Source organism: Triticum aestivum, chromosome 4D, assembly GCF_018294505.1.
Source record: "Triticum aestivum cultivar Chinese Spring chromosome 4D, IWGSC CS RefSeq v2.1, whole genome shotgun sequence".
Lineage (NCBI taxonomy): Eukaryota > Viridiplantae > Streptophyta > Magnoliopsida > Poales > Poaceae > Triticum > Triticum aestivum.
Genome location: NC_057805.1, coordinates 499,561,938 through 499,586,908, shown reverse-complemented (window position 1 = coordinate 499,586,908; position 24,971 = coordinate 499,561,938). Strand labels below are relative to the sequence as shown.

Here is a 24,971-nt window from a genome sequence, read left to right as displayed (position 1 = left end):
CCGCTTCTGGGTTCTGCATCGTCGAAGGGCAAGAGTTCTTCATCATCGAAGGGCAAGGTTTCTGCATCGTCGAAGGGCAAGAGTTCTTCATCGTCGAAGGGCAAGAGTTCTGCATCGATCGAGGATGACGATGATGACTTCATGTAGTTTTTATGCTGTATGTTGTGAGTTCAGTTACGTGCCATTTAATTTAGATGTAGTTCTATCTAGTTATTTGTAATGTCTCGTTGTATGAATATTATGTTCTATCTAAATATGATCTTGTAGTTCCGATAACAGAGTACTAAAATAGAGTAGGCATATGTCTCGTACATAAGTACATAGTCATTTGTCTCATACATAGAATAGACATAAGTCTCACACAGAAATAGATGGTAATGTCTCTACTGATAGATAGGAGCGTCAGTGACGACGTCTGGCCTGGCGGGGAGGCAGATCTCCAATGACAAATTCATCACATATAACTCGGTTTCCTGTAGCAATGCAACTCAACAACCCTTTTCCATTCCCATTCGCTCAGCATTTCTTGAATCTTGCCATCATCAGTTATGTCAATCAATTTTCTTTCCCCAGGGCCATCTGACTGCTTCCTGCTGACGTAGTACACAAAATCGTCTTCCTTCAACCCTTGCTTCAACATGAATTTAGTCTTCAACCAATCAAAAGTGAGGTCCACTTCACTAACTTGCACAACAGTTGGAGAAAAGCCTTGACATGAACAATAGGGCTAAGCACCCACTGAGTACCCTTAGCCATCTGCAACACACAAATCGCATTGAGTACCTAACCTACCCCTTAATATCCCCACTAACAAATATTAGACATGTCTATATATTACCAAGCTATATATATTACAGAATATTAACGGAGCAACTAATACAATTCACCCACCTACAAGTATATTACGAATATTTGCCGTAGCAACTACAAATATTGACAGATTAATATATTTGACTGGACTGCCTATATTACGGACCTTTTTTCTGGACTACTACATATACTGACGCTCCTAAATACTTGACATCCACATATAGGACGGATTATTACCGGAGCAACTACACATTTTTACACAACTAATTAGTTGACATCTAAATATATTAACAAATACTACCGGAGCACCTACGAAAAATAAAATCTGGGCTGAAATATACCCTTGAAGCGTGCGTGCGAACGAAGAACGACGAACGGCGGCCACCAAACTGCCGGTGCTCCGGCTCCAACGAAGAACGACGAACAACAGCTTCACCTCCACCACACTGCCCCAACTTCACCACCACCACACTGCAATGCTTATCCAGCTCCGTCTGAAGGGGGTTTTATAGGTAGAGAGGAGAAAATGGCGGTAAAGAACGACTGCGGTAAGGCGGGAAAGGGGTGGCGGGAAACGGGTGGCGGGAAAAAGTTGGCGCGAACATATGGCGGGAAAGGGTTCTTCATCATCGAAGGGCAAGGTTTCTGCATCGATCGAGGATGACGATGATGACTTCATGTAGTTTTTATGCTGTATGTTGTGAGTTCAGTTACGTGCCATTTAATTTAGATGTAGTTCTATCTAGTTATTTGTAATGTCTCGTTGTATGAATATTATGTTCTATCTAAATATGATCTTGTAGTTCCGATAACAGAGTACTAAAATAGAGTAGGCATATGTCTCGTACATAAGTACATAGTCATTTGTCTCATACATAGAATAGACATAAGTCTCACACAGAAATAGATGGTAATGTCTCTACTGATAGATAGGAGCGTTAGTGACGACGTCTGGCCTGGCGGGGAGGCAGATCTCGAATGACAAATTCATCACATATAACTCGGTTTCCTGTAGCAATGCAACTCAACAACCCTTTTCCATTCCCATTCGCTCAGCATTTCTTGAATCTTGCCATCATCAGTTATGTCAATCAATTTTCTTTCCCCAGGGCCATCTGACTGCTTCCTGCTGACGTAGTACACAAAATCGTCTTCCTTCAACCCTTGCTTCAACATGAATTTAGTCTTCAACCAATCAAAAGTGAGGTCCACTTCACTAACTTGCACAACAGTTGGAGAAAAGCCTTGACATGAACAATAGGGCTAAGCACCCACTGAGTACCCTTAGCCATCTGCAACACACAAATCGCATTGAGTACCTAACCTACCCCTTAATATCCCCACTAACAAATATTAGACATGTCTATATATTACCAAGCTATATATATTACAGAATATTAACGGAGCAACTAATACAATTCACCCACCTACAAGTATATTACGAATATTTGCCGTAGCAACTACAAATATTGACAGATTAATATATTTGACTGGACTGCCTATATTACGGACCTTTTTTCTGGACTACTACATATACTGACGCTCCTAAATACTTGACATCCACATATAGGACGGATTATTACCGGAGCAACTACACATTTTTACACAACTAATTAGTTGACATCTAAATATATTAACAAATACTACCGGAGCACCTACGAAAAATAAAATCTGGGCTGAAATATACCCTTGAAGCGTGCGTGCGAACGAAGAACGACGAACGGCGGCCACCAAACTGCCGGTGCTCCGGCTCCAACGAAGAACGACGAACAACAGCTTCACCTCCACCACACTGCCCCAACTTCACCACCACCACACTGCAATGCTTATCCAGCTCCGTCTGAAGGGGGTTTTATAGGTAGAGAGGAGAAAATGGCGGTAAAGAACGACTGCGGTAAGGCGGGAAAGGGGTGGCGGGAAACGGGTGGCGGGAAAAAGTTGGCGCGAACATATGGCGGGAAAGGGTTCTTCATCATCGAAGGGCAAGGTTTCTGCATCGATCGAGGATGACGATGATGACTTCATGTAGTTTTTATGCTGTATGTTGTGAGTTCAGTTACGTGCCATTTAATTTAGATGTAGTTCTATCTAGTTATTTGTAATGTCTCGTTGTATGAATATTATGTTCTATCTAAATATGATCTTGTAGTTCCGATAACAGAGTACTAAAATAGAGTAGGCATATGTCTCGTACATAAGTACATAGTCATTTGTCTCATACATAGAATAGACATAAGTCTCACACAGAAATAGATGGTAATGTCTCTACTGATAGATAGGAGCGTCAGTGACGACGTCTGGCCTGGCGGGGAGGTGGATCTGGAATCGGGGACCATCCCAACCTGTCGGGTGCCCTAACGTGACGAGGAGGAATCTCAGACTCTCCCTGGTCATGCTGTGTATCCTGTGTCGGGCCTGGTGGAGGAGTCGAAAACATGTTCATCCACTGGGTGTGCTGCGACATCTGAGCCTGTATGTTGTCCTCGGGATGTTGATCACTCCCCCACGTATCATGTGATGCCGACATAGACGCCTGATATCCATAGGCTCCTACGCGATGGAACGTTTCATCATGAAGAATGAGGTCGCGTCAATTAATATTGAAAACAATAAATATGAAGACACATACCTGCTGGGTGTGACGTCTGCTCTGGCTCAAACACGAAACTGGACGAGGGACCGTGCTGCTGTGGCTGTGGAGAAAACATGAAGCTCGACGAGGGACCGTGCTGCTGTGGCTGTGGAGAAAACATGAAGCTCGACGAGGGACCGTGTTGCTGTGGCTGTGGAGAAAACACGAAGCTCGACGTGGGACCATAGTGCTGCGGGTGCCACGTAAAACTGCCAGGTTGGTCAGGACGGGGTGGCCTGGTTGTCGGCTGATGTGCTAGACGTGGACGTGGTTGATGTCGGTGCATGGAGTGACGCGGCTGCTCCTGCTGGTGCTGAACAACATCGGTTCTCCGGGTGCACGTGATAGCCTCGTACACAGTCCGTATCTTATGCTGAATTCTTTCCAAGAAGGGCTGTACCACTGGACGATGCTGAAGAAGAGGTCCAGACGATAGTGATCGTCCAAAGGTGGTCACGTCGTCGTAGAGTTCGCGTGTCAAGGTAGCCTGCAAATTTCCATGACGATTAATAATGTCTGTCTCTTGCACGTCAAAGTATGTGACAACATTATGTAAAGAAAATATATCTTACCGCGTACTGCCTAGAGCCCGAAGTATCATAGCTCGGGTACATATCCGACGGAGTAGGATCCGGTATCTCCTCTGGGTGGGAGTACTCAACAATGCGTAACCGTGTTCCGGTCATGTAGCGTCGCAAATAGAGATTGAATTCATCGAGATCGAAATTGTGATTCTCGTGCCATAGATTTGTGTTTGCTGTCTCCCATTCTATAACATACGGCTCTAGTCTAACTAGCCAGTCAGCAGTTGTCCTGTTCATGCCCTTCCTTGTCGTCCTAAAATTGTGGTGTGTGTTCAACAATTACCTAAAGCTTCGAATGGATTACTATGAAAGATAATGCAACATTGAAAAACTGGTTAATACCTGTGGATGTGTGCTGGCACCGGGTTCTCTATAGGGGGAGGTAGCTCCAACTGCAGAAGACCAAATTGCCTCATAACCCTCTGTTGTGCCATCTCCTCGACGAAGACATCGAAGATGATCTTATATTTTGTCATCCAGTAATCTCGGTCCCTTGTGCATAGCACAGACATACCAGTAGGGTATCTCGCTTGTATGGCTGCTTCCGTGTAGGGCTGCCGATGACCCCGGTGTACGCATCGAACTGCTCGTTGAATGCTGTGTATGCCTTCCTGGTCTGATCACTAGCAAAGCGTCTCTGCAGAGAAGAAAAGTTAGTAGCCGCTAGCATCGAACTATCTCTTGTGCAGAAAAAGTTGCATTAAACTACAACACGGTGCATACCTCGCGACAAGTCCAACACAGACCGAAAGTAGGCATGTCGATGCCGTCAACATCAAACATGGCGTCTATACGCTCATGAACACGTACATCTGGTCACCCTATAGAGAACCTCTCGCACGACCACAGCTGTAGGAATAGAGGGCATCCAAGAAGGGCTGGCTTTCTCGATGTAAGCTGGCAACCGTTGCACATACCTCGGTATGTAGCCGCTAAGACCGCCGAACCCCAACTCCTCTATCTGATCTGATCCGCCGTCTGAGCGCTCGCTATCTCGAGTGCCATAGGGATGTAGAGGGCGCTAATAGTGGTGACATGGTTTTCCGTGAACATCACCTTGCCGAAAAGCCACAGTAAGTAGGCCTCCAGGCTCCGAGTGATCTGTTCCGCAGTCAACGGCGCCCGGAAGTTCTGGATCTGCATTAAGCGAAGAGAAAGTTTTAGTAAGCCGCAATTATTTTCTGTAAAACTTTATGCACGATAACTTGTAGATACTAGGTAGGGGAAATTACCCGGAAATTTTAGCAACCACTCATACTTAGGTCCGTGATGCTCCCATACCGGATCCGGAGCATCCGGAAAAACACCATGAAAACGTTCTGTAAGAGCTCGCTCCCAACCAGCCGGTGCGTCCAACGGTCCTAAGGCATGACCTGCCAACGGTAGTCCGAGCAAAAGTGACACATCCTCCAGCGTAGGAGCCATGTCTCCCCATCTGAAGTGAAACGTGTGGGTCTCTGGCCTCCAACGGTCCACTAAGCAGCTCAGCAAAGACCCATCGATGGCGAGGCGTTTCTCACCCGGGATAGACTCAACCAGACGCGTGAAAGGTAAAAGGCCGGCCCATTTCAACCTTCATCAGAGAACTTTTCAGTTAGTGTCTCCCATTTCAACCATTAATATGCATGTCAATGTGCAAATTAATAAAGCACGTACCGCTGAAGCCATCCTGAGTGTATCTTCCAGTTTTCCTTAGGAGTGCGAGTGATCAGAGGCTCAAGCTTGCGCTCAAACCATATCGCAGCACGATGACCCCTATCAATGTCCCCATTCAGCAACCACAATCCCGACATTCCTGCACATACAAAATTCAGAACATAGTGCCACACTTAATAAAAATTCAGAACATAGTGCCACACTTAATAAAAATTCAGAACATAGTGCCACACTTAATAAAAATTCAGAACATAGTGCCACACTTAATAAAAATTCAGAACATAGTGCCACACTTAATAAAAATTCAGAACATAGTGCCACACTTAATAAAAATTCAGAACATAGTGCCACACTTAATAAAAATTCAGAACATAGTGGCACACTCAATACAAATTCAGAACATAGTGCCACACCACACTTAATACAAATTCAGAACAAACTAGTGCTAGCTTAGCTTCTTCCTCTCGCCCTTACTCCTCTACTGCCTCTACCTCCTCTTCTTCCCCGGTTGCCTCGTCCACGCCCAGTGACGAAAGTGGGACAATTAGTGTCCCTATGGCCAAATTCATTGCATAGAATGCATTGCCTAGTCGGACCTCCTGCTTCAGATTCATCCATATCATTTCGGATGCGCTGACACTGCCGTCTGCCTCTACTTGTACGCATATGCTCTGGGTTTGGAATGTAACGCCTTTCGGCGGGGTTGACGCTGTTGAAATTACCCATTGATCGAAAACCCATCAGCTCACCTGTCCAGGTATTGAGGACAACCTCTTTCAGAAAATATGAAGACACAAACGATATTGCGTCCATTCCAAGCTGCCCGCAAGCAGCAAGTACATGTGAGCAAGGTAGGTGAAGCAATTTCGGTTTATTGCATGTGCACTCACACGTTGGCCAGGCTTCATTGCCAATTTTCACCTCATGCGTCCTCAACTCATTTGCACATCCGAATTTGTTGTTGGCTAAGCGGACCTCAAACCTTCTTTCTTGATTACCGATGGCGACTACAGTGTGTGACCTAGCTTTTTGCATCTTGTTGTCCATGTACTTCGTGACTCTTTCACAGTACCGTGTATTTGGGTTGTTCAAGATATGCTGCTCTGCTATTTGACGTCTGTATCTGAAATACTTGACGGTGCCATAGAAAATACCCTCAACGATGGCTGTAAGTGGCAATGCCCGGTTTCCTCTGAGGACAAAGTTGTATGTTTCCGCGAGGTTCGTTGTCATGACACCGTACCTTGCTCCATGTGTGTCATGTAGCAAAGACCACCTCTCCAGAGGCTCATGCTCTATCCACTGCTCGACGGTTTTAATCGACCTCCCGAGCCTTCTCCTAGTACCAGGTGGGTCAAAGCCTGGCAGGTCACATAGCCCAACAGCCTCCTCCTCCACGGCCGCTGTTCCTGTTGCCAACTGTGCAGCTACTGCTTCAACATGTGCCCTCACCGCTGCATCTCTTGCAGCTTTCCTGTCTCTCACGTGTCTCTGCGTGCACACATTAAGTCTGTCGCGTATCAAATTGTACTTCCATAATTGGTTCTGCTTGCTGAGTTTTTTGAACAGATTCATCAGGTTCTTATTTCTAAACTGCGAGAAGAAATTAGCTCCGAGATGGCGCATGCACCAACGGCTCTGCAAGTCCTACCATGGAACTTGTTCCTCAGGGCCTGGGTGTGTCAGTGTCCTTATCGCACTGAGTATACCTGCATGCCTGTCATGAAGGATGCACACATTGGGCTTCTCCTTCACAACTGATATTTTCAACTGCCTGAAGAACCATGTCCAACTTTCAATGTTCTCACTCTCCACAAAAGCAAATGCCAGTGGGACGACTTGATTTTGGCCGTCTTGACCTATGGCTGTCAGGATCTGACCCTTGTACTTGCCTGTGAGAAAAGAACCGTCAACACATATCACCGGTCGGCAATGCCTGAAAGCTTCGATGCATACACCGAAAGAGAAGAAGAGACGATGCAACACCCTCACAGTTGGGAACTCTGGCATGAACATGTCTTGGATATCGATATAGGTGCCTGGATTCCGCTGCTGCAGGGTGTGGAGGAGGTGGACAACAGATTCATATGCATCAAAATAAGAACCAAATCTCCTCTCAAGCGCTGCATGCTTAGCCCTCCAAGCCTTGCCATAAGAAATTCTGTACTTGAACCTGGCGAAGACTTTTGTCTAGACTGCCTTCACTTCCATAGCTTTGCCCTGCACTATCTCATCGTAAAACAATCGAGCAATAAGCGTGGATGAAAGGTTGGCATGATCTTGAGGGATGCAGGGAATAAGACAAGTGTGATTAACTAAGTCACTTATCACCCAACTTGTGCCATACTTAGGGAGAAAGCCGTGCACCCTGGCGGGACAATCTGCGTTCTTGCATACCATTGTCAGGAATTTCTGACTGGACACCTGAGCTGTGAAAACCCTTTGCGTGGACATTGCCCAATTAATTATTGCATCCTTCAGGGCTTGCATGTTCGGATACATAGCACCCGTCGCAATATTGTTCTGGTGATATTGCCAGGCTGAATCATGTCCATCATTCAAGGTCATTGCAGATGATAAGTCATGATTCCACCATGCAGGATTCGGGACCTCCTCTGCATTTTCTTCTTCATCTGACTCGTCAGAATCATCGGCATGACCCCTTTCAACATCGGTGTCTTCTTCTTCCATCTGGTTCTGCATGTGCCCATCTACCTCGTCAGCGTCCACCTCGCCATTGTAATCACCATCGGCATTTCCTCCTTCTACCTGACTACTCTGCCCTGGTTCATAACCATAAGCATTTCCTCCTTCTACCTGACTGCTCTGTCCTTGTTCGTAACCATAAGCATTTCCTCCTTCTACCTGACTGCTCTGTCCGTCGTAGCCACCCTCGCCTTCATGTGCAGTGACCTCCTTCACGACGAGAAGCACTAAAGCAACAGGATTGCATCCCCTTCGTTCACAACCTTGTAACCACCGGACCCAATCGGAGTCTCCCTCTATTGGCCTCAAATAAAAGTAAATTTTTGAACTTGACCGTGTCCACAATGCATGAACACCGACGGTGTGTGTTTCAGTATCAAGGCCTAAACTTGCCGCAATCCATTCTTTCAACTGACTAACAGACCATGTTTGTGGTGCGCTCATTGCCACCTCTATGTGAGTAAATTCACTCAGATCTGCTCCCAACTCATTTGTTTGGACAGTACCAGGACCATAGTAAAATCTCAACTTCACTACATCGGACATCTCGACTCACCTATTTTGTTTCAACAACGAAATACAAGTATTAGACATGTCTATATATTACCAGGACCATAGTAAATTTCACGATCAATATAATTTAATCTATGTGGACGATTATGATGAGTTGCTTGACTCTTGTTTTAATAATAATATAATAAATAGGCCCATGTTTACTAATAATAAATAGGCCTCAAATAATAATAATAATATAACCGACAAATATGATAATTCAGTTTATTTGAATTATATGGCCCATGTTGATGTATTTTTTATTTTAATCTATTTTAAGAATAATTTAGAAAAAGGCATGCGTCTTTTTTCTACGATCATGTAAAATTCTTCCTTGCAAAGAAGTTTTTATCCAAAGTTTTTTTGTTAGTAGGCCCACGTTGAGGCATTAGCGGGGTGCTATTGCTTGTTATGGGTTAAACTACAGCGTGGCAGTTTAAAAAAAACAGTGTGGCATCGGATACGGACTGAAACGTTTTTTAACTTGCCGACCCGAACTCTTTAACGTTTTTTAAGAATAATCAGCACCCATTTTTTGTTTGCTTGTTAAATTTCCATCACACTGACATGCTATGCACATGCCCACCCGAACTCTTTAAAAAAAACTTGTCTCTTCTTTCGAACTTTTTATTCATGTTTCCAACTTCTTATCATGCACCTGTGTACGTGTCAAGTATTAAGCAACAACTTATTATCCCCACTAACAACTAATACAATTCACACACCTACAACTATATTACGAATATTTGCCGTAGCAACTACAAATATTTACGTATACTATCGGGGCAAATAACAATAATCGCACACAAATTTAATTTCACATCGAACGAAGCGTGCGTGCGAACGAAGAATATTTACGTATACTACCGGGGCAAATAACAATAATCGCACACAAATATTTACGTATACTACCGGGGCAAATAACAATATTTACGTATACTACCGGAGCACCTACGAAAAATAAAATGTGGGCTGAAATATACCCTTGAAGCGTGCGTGCGAACGAAGAACGACGAACGACGAACGACGAACGAAAAACTGCCGGTGCTCCGGCTCCAACGAAGAACGACGAACAACAGCTTCACCTCCACCACACTACCCCAACTTCACCACCACCACACTGCCCCAACTTCACCACCACCACCTCCACCAAAATCTCACCACGACCACCACGAGCTACCCCATCAGTAGATCGACACCTCTTTTGGCTGCCCTAAATGAGTTGAACCCATTCACGGTGCCAAAATCACGAAAATCTTGCTCATTTAGGTGTATAAATGGGTGCCATTTTTCTGTAGAGAGAGGAGAAGGGAAGAACACAGAAGAAACGAGCAAGGCGAGAAGAAGAATGGAGGAAGGGGAGGATAAGGCCGGGCCGGCCAGCGCGTCAGGTACAGCACCCTGTCGGCCAGCAGCTGGCCGATCGGCGGGCGGTAGGCCGACAGGGGCGCACAAGCCGACAGCCCACTCCCTCCCCCTCGCGCGACGTGGCCCGACCAACCACAGGCCGCCGCGTGCCAGCCGGGCCTGCAGTCGGCCTGCTGCTAGCCGATCGGCTTGCTGTGGGCCGATTAGGCCCAGTCGGCCTGCAGCGGGCCGACGGTGTATTATTTTTGAAAATAATAATTTCGACGTATTATTTCTGTAATTTAATAAAAAATGTATTATTTAAAAAAATTAACGGTGGATTTGACCTTTTTAAGTAGCGGTGGATTTGACCTTTTCAATCTAAAAAGAGTACAATTCTAACAATGTCAGAACAGTGAATTCGGCCAAAATTGTTTCCATCGATCGAATCGATAGCGAACGTCTCGACGGGTAGCCTCAAATCTGACGAGTTCGTTAGTTTCTCCAGATCGAACGTTCCGACATATATCCTGTCCTAAAATTAGTAGTACCACTCCAAAGTTACAAGGCATCACGCTTTATTTTGCTCAAGTTCCCCGTGCGTTACGCTTTTTCTTCCTCTCCGGTACTTATAATAAAAGTTAAAACACGCCGTGGGCCACCTGTACTCCACCTTGACTATGGCCTCCATCAAGATCAACCTCGCCGTGGACAGGTCCCGGAACCGCGTGCTGTTCGCCGACGCGGGCTCCGACTTCGTCGATGTCCTCCTCACCTTCCTCACACTGCCGCTCTCCGCCGTCCAGTCCTGCTTGGCAGGCGCGACATCGCCAGGATGCCTCTCCAACCTCTGCGCCAGCGTCGACCGCCTCAGGGACCTCAGGCTGCTCAAGGTTGAGGCCTGTCATGGCATGCTTCTCATGCCCACTCACACCGACGAGTTCGAGTACGTATACATATACATATCCTCTTGGAGTATATGCTACTATGATCTAAGTGTGCTTTCAGATAGAGTACTCTTTCAGGTACGATTTACCTGACAAAATACCATTGTCAGGCTCTGCAAGTCAGCCAACAGTTGCTGCAATGAAGTCCTTATCAAGGGCTCCAAATGTTGCATACTCATGGCCAGACTCCTGAATGTCTACAACCAAGCAGGCAGCACAGAGACGTTTGTAAGCCGCAAAGAACGGTTTGTTATCAGTGATGCCATGACGATCAAACCGGCATCCACCAGCAGCCTGCAGTCGCTGCCTCAAGCGTTCGGTTCCGATGGGATCGCCCATGGCTTTGAGGAGGTCCAAGTGAGCGTCAGCTGGGAGACTATAAGATCATCGATTTAGTACAACGTTGCTAAGCTAGGATCAGAGTAGAATCAACTTTTTTTCTAATAGTCTGTACTTGTTTTTGGTGTAGGTTTTATTCATGTTCAACGCCTCCCTTTCTTCAGATACAGTACTTATTGATGCATACTACCAAAGGAAACTGACTATCATCAGGCTGCTGGTGCTTCTGTGAAACAGATCATCTTCAATCAGAAAACGCTACCGTCCGATCAATACTCCGCAGGCTCTGCACCAGAAAGCAAGATAAAGATCTTCTATCACACCGACGAAAAGAAGGTCATGTATGCAGAATGCAACCATGACTTCGCCAACCTGCTCCTCGGTTTCCTGGCTTACCCTATCAGCTCTGTTATCAAGAACACAGGGGCTAGCACTCCCCATCTTGGCAGGTGCCTCAACAATCTCTATAAAAGTGTTACCGATCTCGACGAGGCTGGGTGCTTAACAGGTGCTCTCACCAGGACCAAGTTGCTGAATCCAAGCGTCAGACCGTTCGATGCTTTGAGCAACCTCGTGTGTCGGGCGCTAGATTGCCAGTGTCGGAAGGACACGATGCCAGAGTTAGCATGTTTTTGCTGCCATCCTGAGCTTGTTGAAGATGGAAGGTACTCCCTCTGTCCCATAATGTAAGGCGTTTTTTGACACTAGTGTAGAGTGTCAAAAAACGCCTTACATTATGGGACAGAGGGAGTACGTCGTAGGCGATGATCTACTTATACATCAGGCATCTGCCATGTCTCTGATGAAGCATTGGTGCGGGAGAAACAAGGATATGGTACTGGAGATGGACATTTCCATCAGGAAGCCCGAGGTAGTCTAGCATGTGAACTACTCCCTCCGTCTGAAAATACTTGTCTTAGAAATGGAGTATTTCCGGACGGAGGGAGTAGTATTGCAGAACTAACAATTGGTAATTCAGTTTGCTAGTGTTTCTATTAATAATTTTGGTGGTATTGTAGGTAGTTGCGCTGCTGCGAGCTGTGTTTACTTCTAAGACGGTGCTCACCGACATATTCATCGACAGGCTGGAGGAATATTTCTCCCAGAAGAAGATACAGATATTCTCTAGGATCCCCAGGGGCAAGACGATAACCGTGGAGGTTGCGCGAGCAGACACCATTGCCACTGTCAAGAGCAGGATCAAGGATAAGGTGTTCATTCCAGCAGGTTGTCGTCATGAGTTGGTCTATGGTAGCAGATATCTGAAAGACGCATGCACCGTTGCCGAATGCAACCTCGTCAGAGAATGTACCGTCACCTGCGAATTATACAAGAAGTGATACATTATACAGCCGGTCGCGACGAAGCCTGGTAGTTGTTTTTCGGTAATCGTGATGATTGTTTTGGCTCTCACTACCGGAATCAACCCCTATGCCGACGGCCTAGCCCTGATTCCCGTCGGGACAGGCCTATGCCGACGGCCCCCGTCGGCAAAATATGCGTCGGCGTACCTCGAGAGGCCGTCGGCATAGATCGTAACCCGACGGCGTCCGTACATCTATGCCGACGGCCTCGGTCGTCGGACCCCGCCGTCAAGCGCCGCCGTCAAGTACTACCCAACCAGGAGTAGCCACGTAGCATATGTATGTCGACGGCCAGGCCGTCGGCGTAGTTTGAAACTATGCCGACGGCATACATATGCCACGTGGCTTCTCTTGGTAGCTTCAGGGCTATGCCGACGGCTATGCCGTTGGCGTAGTTTATGCCAGCGGCATAGCCCTACCCCAGGAGCTATCAGTGGGTGCCATGTGGCACCTATGCCGACAGCTAGGCCGTCGGCGTAGTTTTGAAACTATGTCGACGGCCATAGGTGCCACGTGGCGCCACTGGTAGCTCGTGCCAGCCCTATGCCGACGGCCTTGCCGTCGGCATAGTTTCTGTCTGTTTTTTTTTTCTTTTTTCTGTTTGTTTTCAGTTCAATTCAATTCAAATATACAACAGAAATATATGATGCAAATAGACATACAGAACACATATAAGTATCATCCGGCACCGTCACAACAATATAGGCATCATCACAAAGCATAAGCATCATCACAAAGCATAAGTATCATCACAAACAAGAAATAGCATATAAAGAAGCACACAAGTCATCTAAAGGACCATAAAAGACCACAAGTTTATCATCACCACCACCGTCACCCAAAGGCTTAAGCGCCAGGACGTCGAGCACCGCCAAGGTCGTCACCGCCAAGTCCACCGAAGCCCAGGTCGTCACTGCTAGCGGCAGCGCTACCGCCAAGACCGCCACCGCCTCCGCCTCCGTGGATCGGAGTGATCGGGCTCCGTGACTCCGGAGTGGTGCCAAGACCAGCACCACCACCAACGGTAGATCCACCGGTTCCCTGGATGTTCAAAAGACATGTTAAGGGGATATATGATTGTGTTGAATAAACGGTATGCTTTGGGTGAATAGTTGATGTACTAACCGGCGAGGGGCCAGGGTGGTGTGCCAGAAACTCCTCAAAGGTAAGCAGCACTGGTTGTGGTGGAGGAGATGGTGCTGGTTGCAATTGAGGAACCCTGCCGGCCGCCATGCACTCAACAACGTGCTGCATGTTAATTGACCAAGCAAACAAGAATGTCAGAAGAAATGCAAGTGCAAATATAGAAGTGAAATGAAAGGGGTCAACCTAACCGCAATCATGCGAGAGTTGTGCTCATGAAATGCTAAAAGGCTCGCATGCCACGCCATGGTCTTCTGGCGTGTGTACTCCATGTAGGCCTACGGTATGACATGATGGACCTCACGAAACATCTCAATGCGAAAAATAAAGTGAGCAATGAAGATAAGAGGGAAAATACTTACAGATTGCCGCTCAGCAAAGAGGGAGTGTGACTGCGAACTGGTCAAGGGCGTGCTCGTGCGCTGGCTCAAGCTCGGGTCCGTAGCTCGAAGCTGTGTGTAGGAGATAGAAGGAGTGATCACATCATCCAGAAGCGCCTCCCGACCGTGCTCCTTGGGCCCCATGCCCAACACCACCCTTCGTGTCGGCCCGACGTGGTCGTTTCCCTCCCCCCCAACGTGGCACGGCGGCAACGACGCCCGTGAGGGGGAGCACACCCCAAAGCCGCGTGCCGGCTACCTGCGCCTGCCACCACGCTTCCACAAGCGTAGGAGGGCCCACCGCAACACCTGGCGGCATTGCTACCCCCTAGGTACCCCGTCCCGCCTAACCCTGACACAGACGACCGCCGGATCTAGCCCTTTCACTTTCACCGGACGGGGTTTGACCGGTGGACCTTTTCACTGGGTTGTCATAGCCCAGCCCATAGCTACACCCTCGAACACCGTCCCGGCCCAACCCACCCCAAGATTCCCTCCGTTTCGGCCCGACGTGGCTGTTTCCCCCTCTGTGACACGGCGGCGGCGACGCCCGTGAGGGGGGGGGCACACCCCGGAGCCACGTGCCGGCTGCCTGCGCCTGCCACCACGCTTCCACAAGCGTAGGAGGGCCCACCACAACACCTGGCGGCATTGCTACCGCCTTAGGTACCCTGTCCCGTCTAACCCTAACACAGACGACCATATATAGTAAAATAAACTAGTTCTATTAATTTTCTTGCTAAAAATAAACTACTTCTATATATAGTAAAATAAAGTAGTTTTCTTAAATTAACTAGTTCAACTACTACTAAGCACTTAATTACTATAAATAAAATAAAGTAGTACTTACTAAAAATAAACTATTTCTATATATAGTAAAATAAAGTAGTTTTATTAAATCAACTAGTTCAACTACTAAGCACTTACTATAAATAAAATAAAGTAGTACTTACTAAAAATAAACTATTTCTATATATAGTAAAATAAAGTAGTTTTATTAAATCAACTATTTCAACTACTAATTAAGCACTTACTATAAATAAAATAAAGTAGTACTTACTAAAAATAAGAAGAGGAAGAAGAAGGAAAAGAAGAAAGAAAAAAAAAGAAAAAAAAAGAAGAGAAGAAGAAGGAATAGAGGAGAAGAAGAAAAAATAGAATAATTTTCTTCTCCTCCTCCTCTATTCCTTCTTCTCCTCTTTTTTTCCTTCTTTTTCCCTTCTTTTTCCTCTTCATTTTCTTCTTCTTTTTCCTCTTCTTTTTCTTCTAAATATGAACATATACATAAAAGACTTTGATCATACACAATTTCAATATGAGTTTTAACTTAGTAAATTCTATGAACAAAAAAAATTCCACAAACATCTCATCTCGTCTACACAAAACACATCTCATCTCATCTCATTTCATCCAAAAATAATTCTTTGCACATTCTTTGCATATGAACATACATACATTTACTTTTTTTTCTTAAATGTAACATATGAACATTTTCTTAAATGAGCATATGAACATACATATCACCAAAAAATAGACCTTTTTCTTTGCATATGTACATAAAAAAATCTATACACATCAATCCATCCATCCATCCATATATATAAATACATCAATCCATCCATCTATATATATGAAAAAAATTAAAGAAAAAAATTATATGAACCTAAAAATTTCTAGGAAGCAGGGGCAGGGGCGGCGGCGGCAACGCGTAGGGGCAGGGGCGGTGGCGGCGGCAACTTGCAGGGCAGGGCGGCGGCGGTAGCAGCGCAGGGCAGGGGCGGCGGCGCAGGGGGAAGGGCAGCGGAGCTCACTGGGGTGCGGGGGCGGCAGCGCGCAGGGGCAGCGGCGGTGGCGGCGGCAGCGCAGGGCAGGGGTGGCGGCGTAGGGCAGGGGAAGAGGGGGCAGAGCTCACTGGGGGGCGGCGAAGCTCACTGGGGGAGCGTGCAGGCTCGGGGAAGGGCGGCGCAGCAGTAGCCTGGCGGCGTCGGCGTCGAGAGGAGAATGGGAGGTGGGGGGAAATTTCCTAAGTGCTTGTTTGCCTCAGCCACTTCGAGAAAATTATGCACGCCCTTAATGTACTCGGAGGTGTGTCTGTCACCGTACATCTATTGCCGGTTCATCTGCGTGCATTATATATAATTATGTGCGTCAAAAGTAAGAAAATTAGACAAGTATCAATGTAAAGTAAGAATTTTTTTCTTCAGAAAGAAGATAAGAACAAGAGGGTGACCACGGTGGTCCCGGCGACGAGATCGGCGCGGGCGATCGACGGCGGTGAAGACGGGGACGGGACGTGACAGACCGCTAATATAAACCTAGACAAATCTCGGGAAAAATGGAGCTCAGAGGTTGAGCTTCGAGAGGAGAAAGCTTAACTAGTGTGGCTCGGGCATTTCATCGAACACCTCATGTGCATAGGAGGTGAGCTAGAGCACCCAATGCCCTCCCCCTCGCCGGCCAGCAAAAAACAGAGCACCGTGGAGTGCTCTGCTTGCCGGCGATGGGGTATATATATATAGGCAACTCATTTGTCCCGGTTCGTGGATGGAACCGGGACTAAAGGCCCTCCTCCTGCCACGAACCGGGACCAATGGTTGTGGGCCAGGAGCGAGGCCCGTTGGTCCCGGTTCATGCCAAGAACCGGGACAAATGGGCCCAGACGAACCGGGACCAATGCCCACGAGGCCCCTGCCGGCCCCCTGGGCTCTCGAACCGGGACAAATGCCTCCATTGGTCCCGGTTCGTGACAGAACCGGGACTAATGGGCTGGCCAGACCCGAACGAAAGCCCCTTTTTCTACTAGTGTTAGTAGTGAGAATTTTAGTAGTAGCATGGTTAAAGGGAGGCGCGCTACTGCTATGTTTGTATCTGTAACGCGTTTATCCTGCACGCGCTACTGCTACTTAGCACTAGCGCCTTTTTTAACAAGCGCTACTGTTAAAGTTTTGTGTATAAGGTTTTTCATAGTAGTGATATGTGAATAAGTGAAGATATAGCTGTCGATGGACTAAACCATACAGTAGAGCAAAAATAGTGAAAAGCAGTAAAGGATAAAGAGTAAAGGAGCCTCAGTGTAATCGCACTCGCTCGGAGTAAAGTCGCACTCGCTCGGAGTAAAGGAGCACTGGAATTGGGGACAAAAGCCTCCAAATTGGCCCCTCTGCTTTACTGTACCATCTACGATCCCCAACACCCAAATCCAAAGTCTCCACAGATTTCGACCACCTGCAAATCCATTGCGTCGTTCTTGGACGGGTGTCCTCTGAACTTGTACGAATAGTCTGCACCTATGGACTCCATCAAGATCAAGCTCGCCGTGGACAGGTCGCGCAACCGCGTGCTGTTCGCTGACGCCGGCTCCGACTTCGTCGACGTCCTCCTCTCCTTCCTCACGCTCCCGCTCTCCGCAATCCAGTTCTGTGCGGCGACATCACCGGGATGCCTCTTCAACCTCTGCGACAGCGTCAACCGCCTCACGGGAGGTAGGCTGCTTAAGGTTGAGGCCTGCCATGACATGCTTCTCACGCCTTCGACCGCCCATGAGTTTGGAGGGTACGAATTAGTACATGATGATCTTGTTAATTCATTTTCTTGACCTTGAATTCTTGATTTTGTTAAAATTTGTACATCTTACCGTGCCATCCTCAGGAGCAGTTTCTGGAATTCTCATGATGCGTTTGTCAAGAACCAGCCGAACCTACAGGTAGATGGCGATTACTGCAGGTGTTGGCAAGTCATGGCTAGACTTGTGCATGTCTACAACAAAGTGAGCTCTGGGTCTGTGATGTTCGTGAGGTGTAAAGAACAGTTTATGATCAGCGATGACTTGACAATCATGCCAGCATCCACCAGGACCATGCAGTTGCTGGCTCGCAACTTCGGCCCTGGTGCGATCCTCCCTGACTTTGAGGAGCTGGAGGTGTGCGTCGGCTGGACGGAGGTAGCACTGCTTATTTCGAGCTCCGCTCTCTTTTTTCGTTGTAATTTTTGCGTGCTTTGAACTTTAGTTGTGTGCATCGTATGATGCAGAGGCCGGGGGTGAAACTTTCCTTTTTGAAAAGAAAAAGGGCCGTTCACTCATCAATTCGTTTCCTCCGCTAACTTGGATCCTTATTTTAGGTTGTAGCCATGCTGAAGGCTTCTCTGTCGTCGGATACGATATTCACCGATATTTTTCTGCCCATGGGATCTGGTGATCAGGATGCTCTTGCCCCTGTGAAACCGAGCATCAACAAGAAAGTCGTAGTAGCTCCCAATGAAGATTCGGGACCTCATGCTCCACTAGAGTGCAAGATCAAGCTTTTCTATGACGGGCAGGAGAAAAAGGTGATGTATGCTGAATGCAAGCATGAGTTTGTTGATCTGCTCCTCGGTTTCTTGGCTTACCCACTGGGCTGTGTGATCAAGAACATGCGTGATAATGGCGTCACCTCTCCTCTGGGCAATGGTGGTGGCTTCGACAATCTGTACAACAGCGTCGTCGGACTCGACGCAGCAGGCTTCATAACAGGTGGCAAGTCCACTGAGACGCTGCTGAATCCACCCCTTAGCCCATTCAGCGTTCGCCCTAAGTGCGCCACTCCCAAAGAACACCAAGAGGAACCGGAAAACTACAACGGTCTGGTATCATATAGCTGGTGTGCTGGCTGCTGTCTTGACCTGGTCGAAGACCGAAACTATGTGGTGAGCGATGATCTACTGATGCACCAGGCCTCCGGGATGTCCGTGACGAAGCACTGGTGCAGGAGAGACAAGGCTAACGTTGTCGAGATGGAGATCACCATCGGGAAACCAGAGGTAAGGTAGCTAGAAGCCTAGAATTGTGCAGAACAATTGCTAGATCCAGATTTAATTTGTTGTCTTGCAGGCTGTTGAGCTGCTGCAAGCCATGCTTACCTCGAGGACACCGCTGACCGACGTGTTCAATAACAGGCTGGAGGAACACTCCTCCCTGCAAAAAATGCAGATCTCTGTGGAGTTCCCTGCAGGTAAGATCATAACCGTGGAGGTTTCGAGATTCGACACCATTGCCACCGTCAAGCGCAGGATCAACGATCAGGTGCCCATTCCAGCAGGTCTTCGTCATGAATTGTTCTACGGTATCAAAATTTTGGAAGATTCGTGCACCGCTGCTGAATACAATCTTGTCAGCAAATGTAGCATCACCCTCGAATTTCGTCAATTATCTACTGGCCTTTGGTAGTCGTGCAATCGTTTTGCCGCTGTTGAGTAAGTTCTGGTGCCTGGTGGTGGTAGCAGTGTGTTCTGTCTGTCCTGTAATTTGACAGTGGTGGTCGGATGGTGCCTTGCTCTCCTGTAATGATCTGTCTGTCCAGTCTGCTTGAAAAACTTATCAGTTGCCTGAATGCAGGGGAACTTCTGTTCGTGGTGGTTTCTCCTTCGGATGGAAGACGGAACCGCCGCGAAGCCGTACGGCATGTTGGTCAGTAAGACTGCAAATGCATCTCAACCAAGCAATGTTGGAGGTATTATAGAACATAATAATTGAACACACAAAAATTAAACCGCATTATGTCATGTTAATCCAATTTGCAAAGACAAAAAGGGGACTAGCAAAGGCAGAAACAGAATTCAGCATCTCAAAAAAAATTAAAAAAAAATTGAAACTGGGCTCAGGCAAACCCCAGTGAAGCTTGGAGCCCAGGCCACTGACATTATCCCAGCCTTTCCCAGCATAGAGAGCCAGTCGAAGTTAGCACACTTTTTTTTCGGAAACAGTTAAGCACATAATCAATCATCAATCTTATCCAAAAAAGAAATCATCTGGCCTATTACAGTTTCTTATTTCTTATTAGAATCCGCGGCTGCCTCCTTTGAATCCTCAGCCGATCTCACAACAACGGCACGTCATTAATCACACACTACGATCCTACAAAAAAAAATATGTGATGCGACGACGAAACAAGAAAGAAAAAATTAACAACAGAGCAGAGACGGCAAGATGCATGCGCGCGCCGGCATGCCAAGCGATCGCCCGGCACGGAGGAGGGCGGAGGATCAGCGGTCGGCGGCGTGGCGGGGGCGGAGGATGCGGCACTGCTCGGAGACCTTCTGCTGGAGGTAGTAGGGGTGGAGCGGGTGGTCGTTGGCCAGGAACCCCCATCGCCGGCCGTTGCGCGTGATCCGCAGCAGCCGCAGCAGCAGCGCCTCCGCCAGGTCCCCGTCCCGGTCCCGCGCCACGAACCGCGCCACCCGCTCGATCCGGTGCCGCTCCTCCGCCGGCACCCGGTGCTCCAGCGACGGCGCCTCCATCATCCCGACCCTGCCTCGCTCGATCTGTCGATCCGGTCGTTCGCGTTAGGGTTTGGATCGTGGCGAGAGACAGAGTCAGCGAGAGATTTCTCGTAGCCGTTTCATTTATACAGGACACTTTGGATCGGATCAGGACACCCCGTGTGGACGACGCCGGAACGGGAATGTTTTTGGATATATCCTATTTTGGCGCGGAGCGATTCCCAGCCGTTGGATCCGGCATCGCACGGCCGCTGTGGACGCACGTGGCATCACGAACCGCTCGCTAATTCCACCATTATTATCCAGATCCGCCTAGGAAATTAATGGCGCCGTGCTATTTTTTTCCCTACATTAACGTGCTGGTAGTACAATTTTTACCATTATGCAAGGGATTTCATTTTCCTTTTTATATGCAGGATTTTTTATTATTTTTATCCGTGTTAACTAAAACTGGATTTCCTACGGCTATAATAAATATAATAATGTCGAATTTCCTCGCCAAAGACGGTCGTGGCAAGGTTTTAATTCGCGATGTAAATGATGAATACGCAGATATTATCCGATATGGCAAATTCGAGAGGACGAAAACGGCGACACACTTTGCATTCCTTGCTGGTAAAAGATGAGCCAGTAGCATTTTTACAATGGTCGTTTTCAGGAGAAACATTTCTACGATGCTCAGAGGCATGGGATTTATCATAGGCACCAGCACCAGCAGGAGATTGAGGAAGGTATGTGCCCGGTCTTACGGATCTGCGCCGCCTGCTCATCCGTTCGCTCCGCTTCTTGGCTCCTCCTCGCCTCCGCGGCCTCCCTCTTCGCCTCTGCTCTGCTCCTCGCTGATGCCAGCTTCCTCGCAAGCCTGTCGTGCTCGCGAGCTCGCTTTCTTTCCATCTTCGCCTGCGATCCGGAGGAAAGTTATTTCGTTAGATGCTGAATGCTTGACTTTTCTCTCAGCTATGAGCTGTACAATTTTATTTAGGGATGGTTTATATGGTAATTCAGAGGAACTAAGCAGTTTTTTGAGCAATTCAAAGAAACTATGCTGTGCTTCTTATGCTGCAGTGCCAGTGATTACAGATCAGACCTACGAAATTTCAAGATGTGCTTCAGATTAGAAGTTTCAGTGGTATCAGATCATCAAGTAACAGTTCACTTCACTCCTTACATTTATACTCCAAGCGCAATCGCTAATATCAATATTTAGTCAACATCTCATGATATACCTCTATGCTCTTCATTTCAGCTTCAATTTTTGCTCTCTGGTGATTTTCCCAAGCTTGGATCTTTACCTCTTCCCTCTGAAACCTACAAGAATCGCATGAATATAGATGATTAATGATCAATCTCGTTATGCGGGAGAATGCGCAATCAAGATCATATTCACAAGTGTGCACATCTTCAAATGGGCCAATCAAGATAGTGTCCATCTCTTTGCACACGTGTATATTTCTACCAAATGACGAGACCAGAATGTCATCAATGCAAGCTTAATTCAGTAATGATTTGAGGATTGTTACATTACAGTTCCGCTAGTATCCGATAGCAGATAGTGAAGAATGAGAAAATATACCTTGCAAGATACTTTGCTTTCTCTGCCTCGTGCCAATCTGCAGCACGGGTCTCTCTGTCGATTTCTACAGCCTTATCAGCTGGAACATTTGCGAAATTTGCGGTAGCTCTCTCTTCCTTGCTTGCCCATGCAGCTATGGTCGTCTTGCCTAGCCGTTCGCCTAGATCCATGATTTCCTTCCTGGTATTCAACTGTAGCTCCTCCTCAGACATGCCCATCTTGCTGGAATCAATTGTACCAACACCAAATTCTACGCTCCGGTTAGGAGTTGGCGTCCTAGTGGAGGTAGGGCTGGATGCTATTATCGGAGTCCCAGTCCGAGAGGGCTCCTGGCTGGCAATCGGAGTCATTTCTGTTCCCATATCTCTCATCGAGACAGACCGAATTACGTGTTCTGGTTCGTCGACTATTGGGGCAGTTTCTGCAGGTTTGATTGAATCGGGCTGCGTGGAACCTGCAGATATAGATTACCCAAAACAAAGTCAGCAGCACATTAACTGTATCAACAAAACAAAAACAGAGATAACAAATTTCCTTTCTGGTTTAGCTGGAAACCCCACTTGAAACTGTTTGCCGAATAAAGAGAAAATAAGTGGTGAATAATGGCAGATTGGCTTTTCTGGTAAAGGAAACATCAGGCCTACTACAATGATATCATCAGAGTCGGGCCTTTTCGCACCACCAACTAGTGTATCATGATGTTATGCTCTACTTGTCCCCGATTCAGCTGGCACCCACAACTTCAAATTTGCCGCCCAAGAACTAGCAAACAATCCTTGACTCGATTCAGCATGCTGCATCATAAACAATCATGAAACATGCTAGTTGAACCTCAAAAGTTCAGACACACATCTTAGGACATACCAGACACATGAAGCAAAGATATTGCTCTCAAGTCCCCCACAGAAGCATTTTTCAGCTCATGATCACATCGCAGTCATTATCAAGTAGTAGTAAAACAGAGTGAGACAACATAAAAACATCAAAAGCATGGCAAGTTATCACTTACCAACTGAATTATCAGTCAATGTTCCGGTGTTTCTCGGCACCTCGGCGACCACCTTAGCAGCGGCTGGCGGGCAGGCACCGTGCTCAGGTAAAGCAAATGCCGTCTTCTTCGGCGCAAACCCTGCGGCGGTCATCACACGGCCAGTACGGTTCGCCGTCGGGCTCGAAATCCACTTCTCGGCGTCGTCCCATTTCGACGGCGTCGGTCTAGAGAACGGCGGCAGCAGAGCAGACACCGCCGCGGCCCTCTTAACCGTTGTCGGCCCCGAAGAGCTGCTCTCGGAGTCGAAGCTGTCGTCCTCCGGAGCCCGGTTCCTTGATCTGTGGCCGCTGTTGCTGGACATCTCGGTGGAGGTGGAGCATTCCAAGCTCCCTGTGGACACGATTGGTACCAAAAGTGTTAGTGTTCAGTAAACTGTAGATGATAGCATTTGATGAACTGTATGTATGGCAGTTGGACTTACTCCGGTCGTCGAGCTCGCCGGAGTCGTTGGCCTCGGGCGAGGTGTCCTCGCCGGAGTGCTGGTGCTTCTCGAGCCCGAGAAGCATCGCTCGCAGCTTGGCCGGCGAGAATCCGCCCGACTGCATTGCACAAGACAGAAAGAGCAGAGGAATTCAGCGAGACTGAAAGAAGGGGATCGGGACGTTTTGTAGAGCAACGCTTTCCGCGGCGAATTGAACCGAGAAATTGCCAAATTTGACGGAATCACGGGAGAATGGACAAAACTATCCCCAGCTTTTTAGAAAATCGTGCGCCCAAAACACCCGACCCGTCCCAATCCCGTGCCTCCAGAGGCACCCGGTGAAAGCAACGGCGCATATTACTGACATCGTCGCCGAATTCAACACGAAACATAGCAGAGCAGAGCAGTGGCATCGACTGGGTGAGGACAGCGAAAGCGGCAACTTTTCAGCAAAGCGAGCGTCGAATTCAGGACCAAAAATGAAGGCCGGATTTGGGGGGAGAAGGGAAGAAGAGAAGCCGAGCGACGCAGGGGAAGAGTCAAATGTGGACCTGTCGCTGGACAGCGCATCGAATTCAGCGACGGCCGGCAGGCATATGCCTGCCTGCTTTCCATCCAAGAACTGGTCATTATGGAGGGCACAACTCAAGAAGGATACAGAACTGCGCGACGAAGGAATCTCACGAGGGTAGGGCTAGCAGCGGAAACCTCACGATGGCTACCCACGAACTGCGCGACGAGGGAATCCTATGCTGCGGATAAGGAGCGAAATCGCCGAATCGAGCCAAGATCGCCGGCGCCGAACCGCCAGTGCCCTGCAAACCGCGCGTAACGCCAGAAGCGGCAGCCAAGGCACCCAATCGTTCCCGCCATGGGAGGAGCAGGGAGGAAGCAGTACCGCAAGAAACCATGGCGAGCAGCACGAGAAGATCCGATCCGAATGAGAATGAAGCGAACCGGCGGCGGGGAGGGGGGATAGACGGCGAACGGACCTGGCGGTGGGGCGGGTCGTGGATGCGCTCGTAGTCCATGGGCGGCGTGGCGTGGCGGGCTCTGCAACGGCAACGGTGGGGGGGTTGGTTGGGGGTCCCGGTTGGGCTGGGCGAGGAGGAGTGGGGAGAAGAAGGGGAGGGGAAGCTTAGCGAGCGGGCGGAGTGGGGACGTGCGAGCATCCGAGTGGTGGCCGGTGGGGGTGATTAGTCAATCAAGCC

General features: G+C 47.9%; 3 protein-coding genes and 1 pseudogene across 4 annotated transcripts; 2 read left to right on the top strand and 2 right to left on the bottom strand.

Annotated features, from left to right (window-relative positions):
• The first annotated feature begins 10,967 nt into the window (after window positions 1-10,967).
• On the top strand, window positions 10,968-12,948 carry LOC123097147 (uncharacterized; annotated as a pseudogene).
• A 4,632-nt stretch (window positions 12,949-17,580) lies between these two features.
• On the top strand, window positions 17,581-19,920 carry LOC123099019 (uncharacterized). Of its 2 annotated transcripts, none has more exons than XM_044521129.1 (4): window positions 17,581-18,012; window positions 18,115-18,400; window positions 18,580-19,257; window positions 19,328-19,920. In XM_044521129.1, exons 1-4 carry the CDS (start codon window positions 17,750-17,752, stop codon window positions 19,661-19,663), a joined length of 1,563 nt encoding a protein of 520 aa, XP_044377064.1. In that variant the 5' UTR covers window positions 17,581-17,749; the 3' UTR covers window positions 19,664-19,920. The 2 variants fall into 2 exon arrangements, with proteins under 2 accessions (XP_044377064.1, XP_044377063.1); XM_044521128.1 differs by having other exon boundaries at window positions 17,584-18,012; window positions 18,109-18,400.
• A 433-nt stretch (window positions 19,921-20,353) lies between these two features.
• On the bottom strand, window positions 20,354-20,856 carry LOC123099022 (uncharacterized). Its single transcript, XM_044521131.1, has one exon. The coding sequence runs from the start codon at window positions 20,734-20,736 to the stop codon at window positions 20,479-20,481; it is 258 nt and encodes an 85-aa protein (XP_044377066.1). The 5' UTR covers window positions 20,737-20,856; the 3' UTR covers window positions 20,354-20,478.
• A 438-nt stretch (window positions 20,857-21,294) lies between these two features.
• LOC123099020 (uncharacterized) lies at window positions 21,295-24,934 on the bottom strand. Its single transcript, XM_044521130.1, has 6 exons — window positions 24,753-24,934; window positions 23,761-23,878; window positions 23,298-23,669; window positions 22,289-22,742; window positions 21,942-22,023; window positions 21,295-21,615 (listed from the first exon to the last, which is right to left on the bottom strand). The coding sequence occupies exons 1-6, from the start codon at window positions 24,930-24,932 to the stop codon at window positions 21,412-21,414; spliced, it is 1,410 nt and encodes a 469-aa protein (XP_044377065.1). The 5' UTR covers window positions 24,933-24,934; the 3' UTR covers window positions 21,295-21,411.
• Window positions 24,935-24,971: the final 37 nt, after the last annotated feature.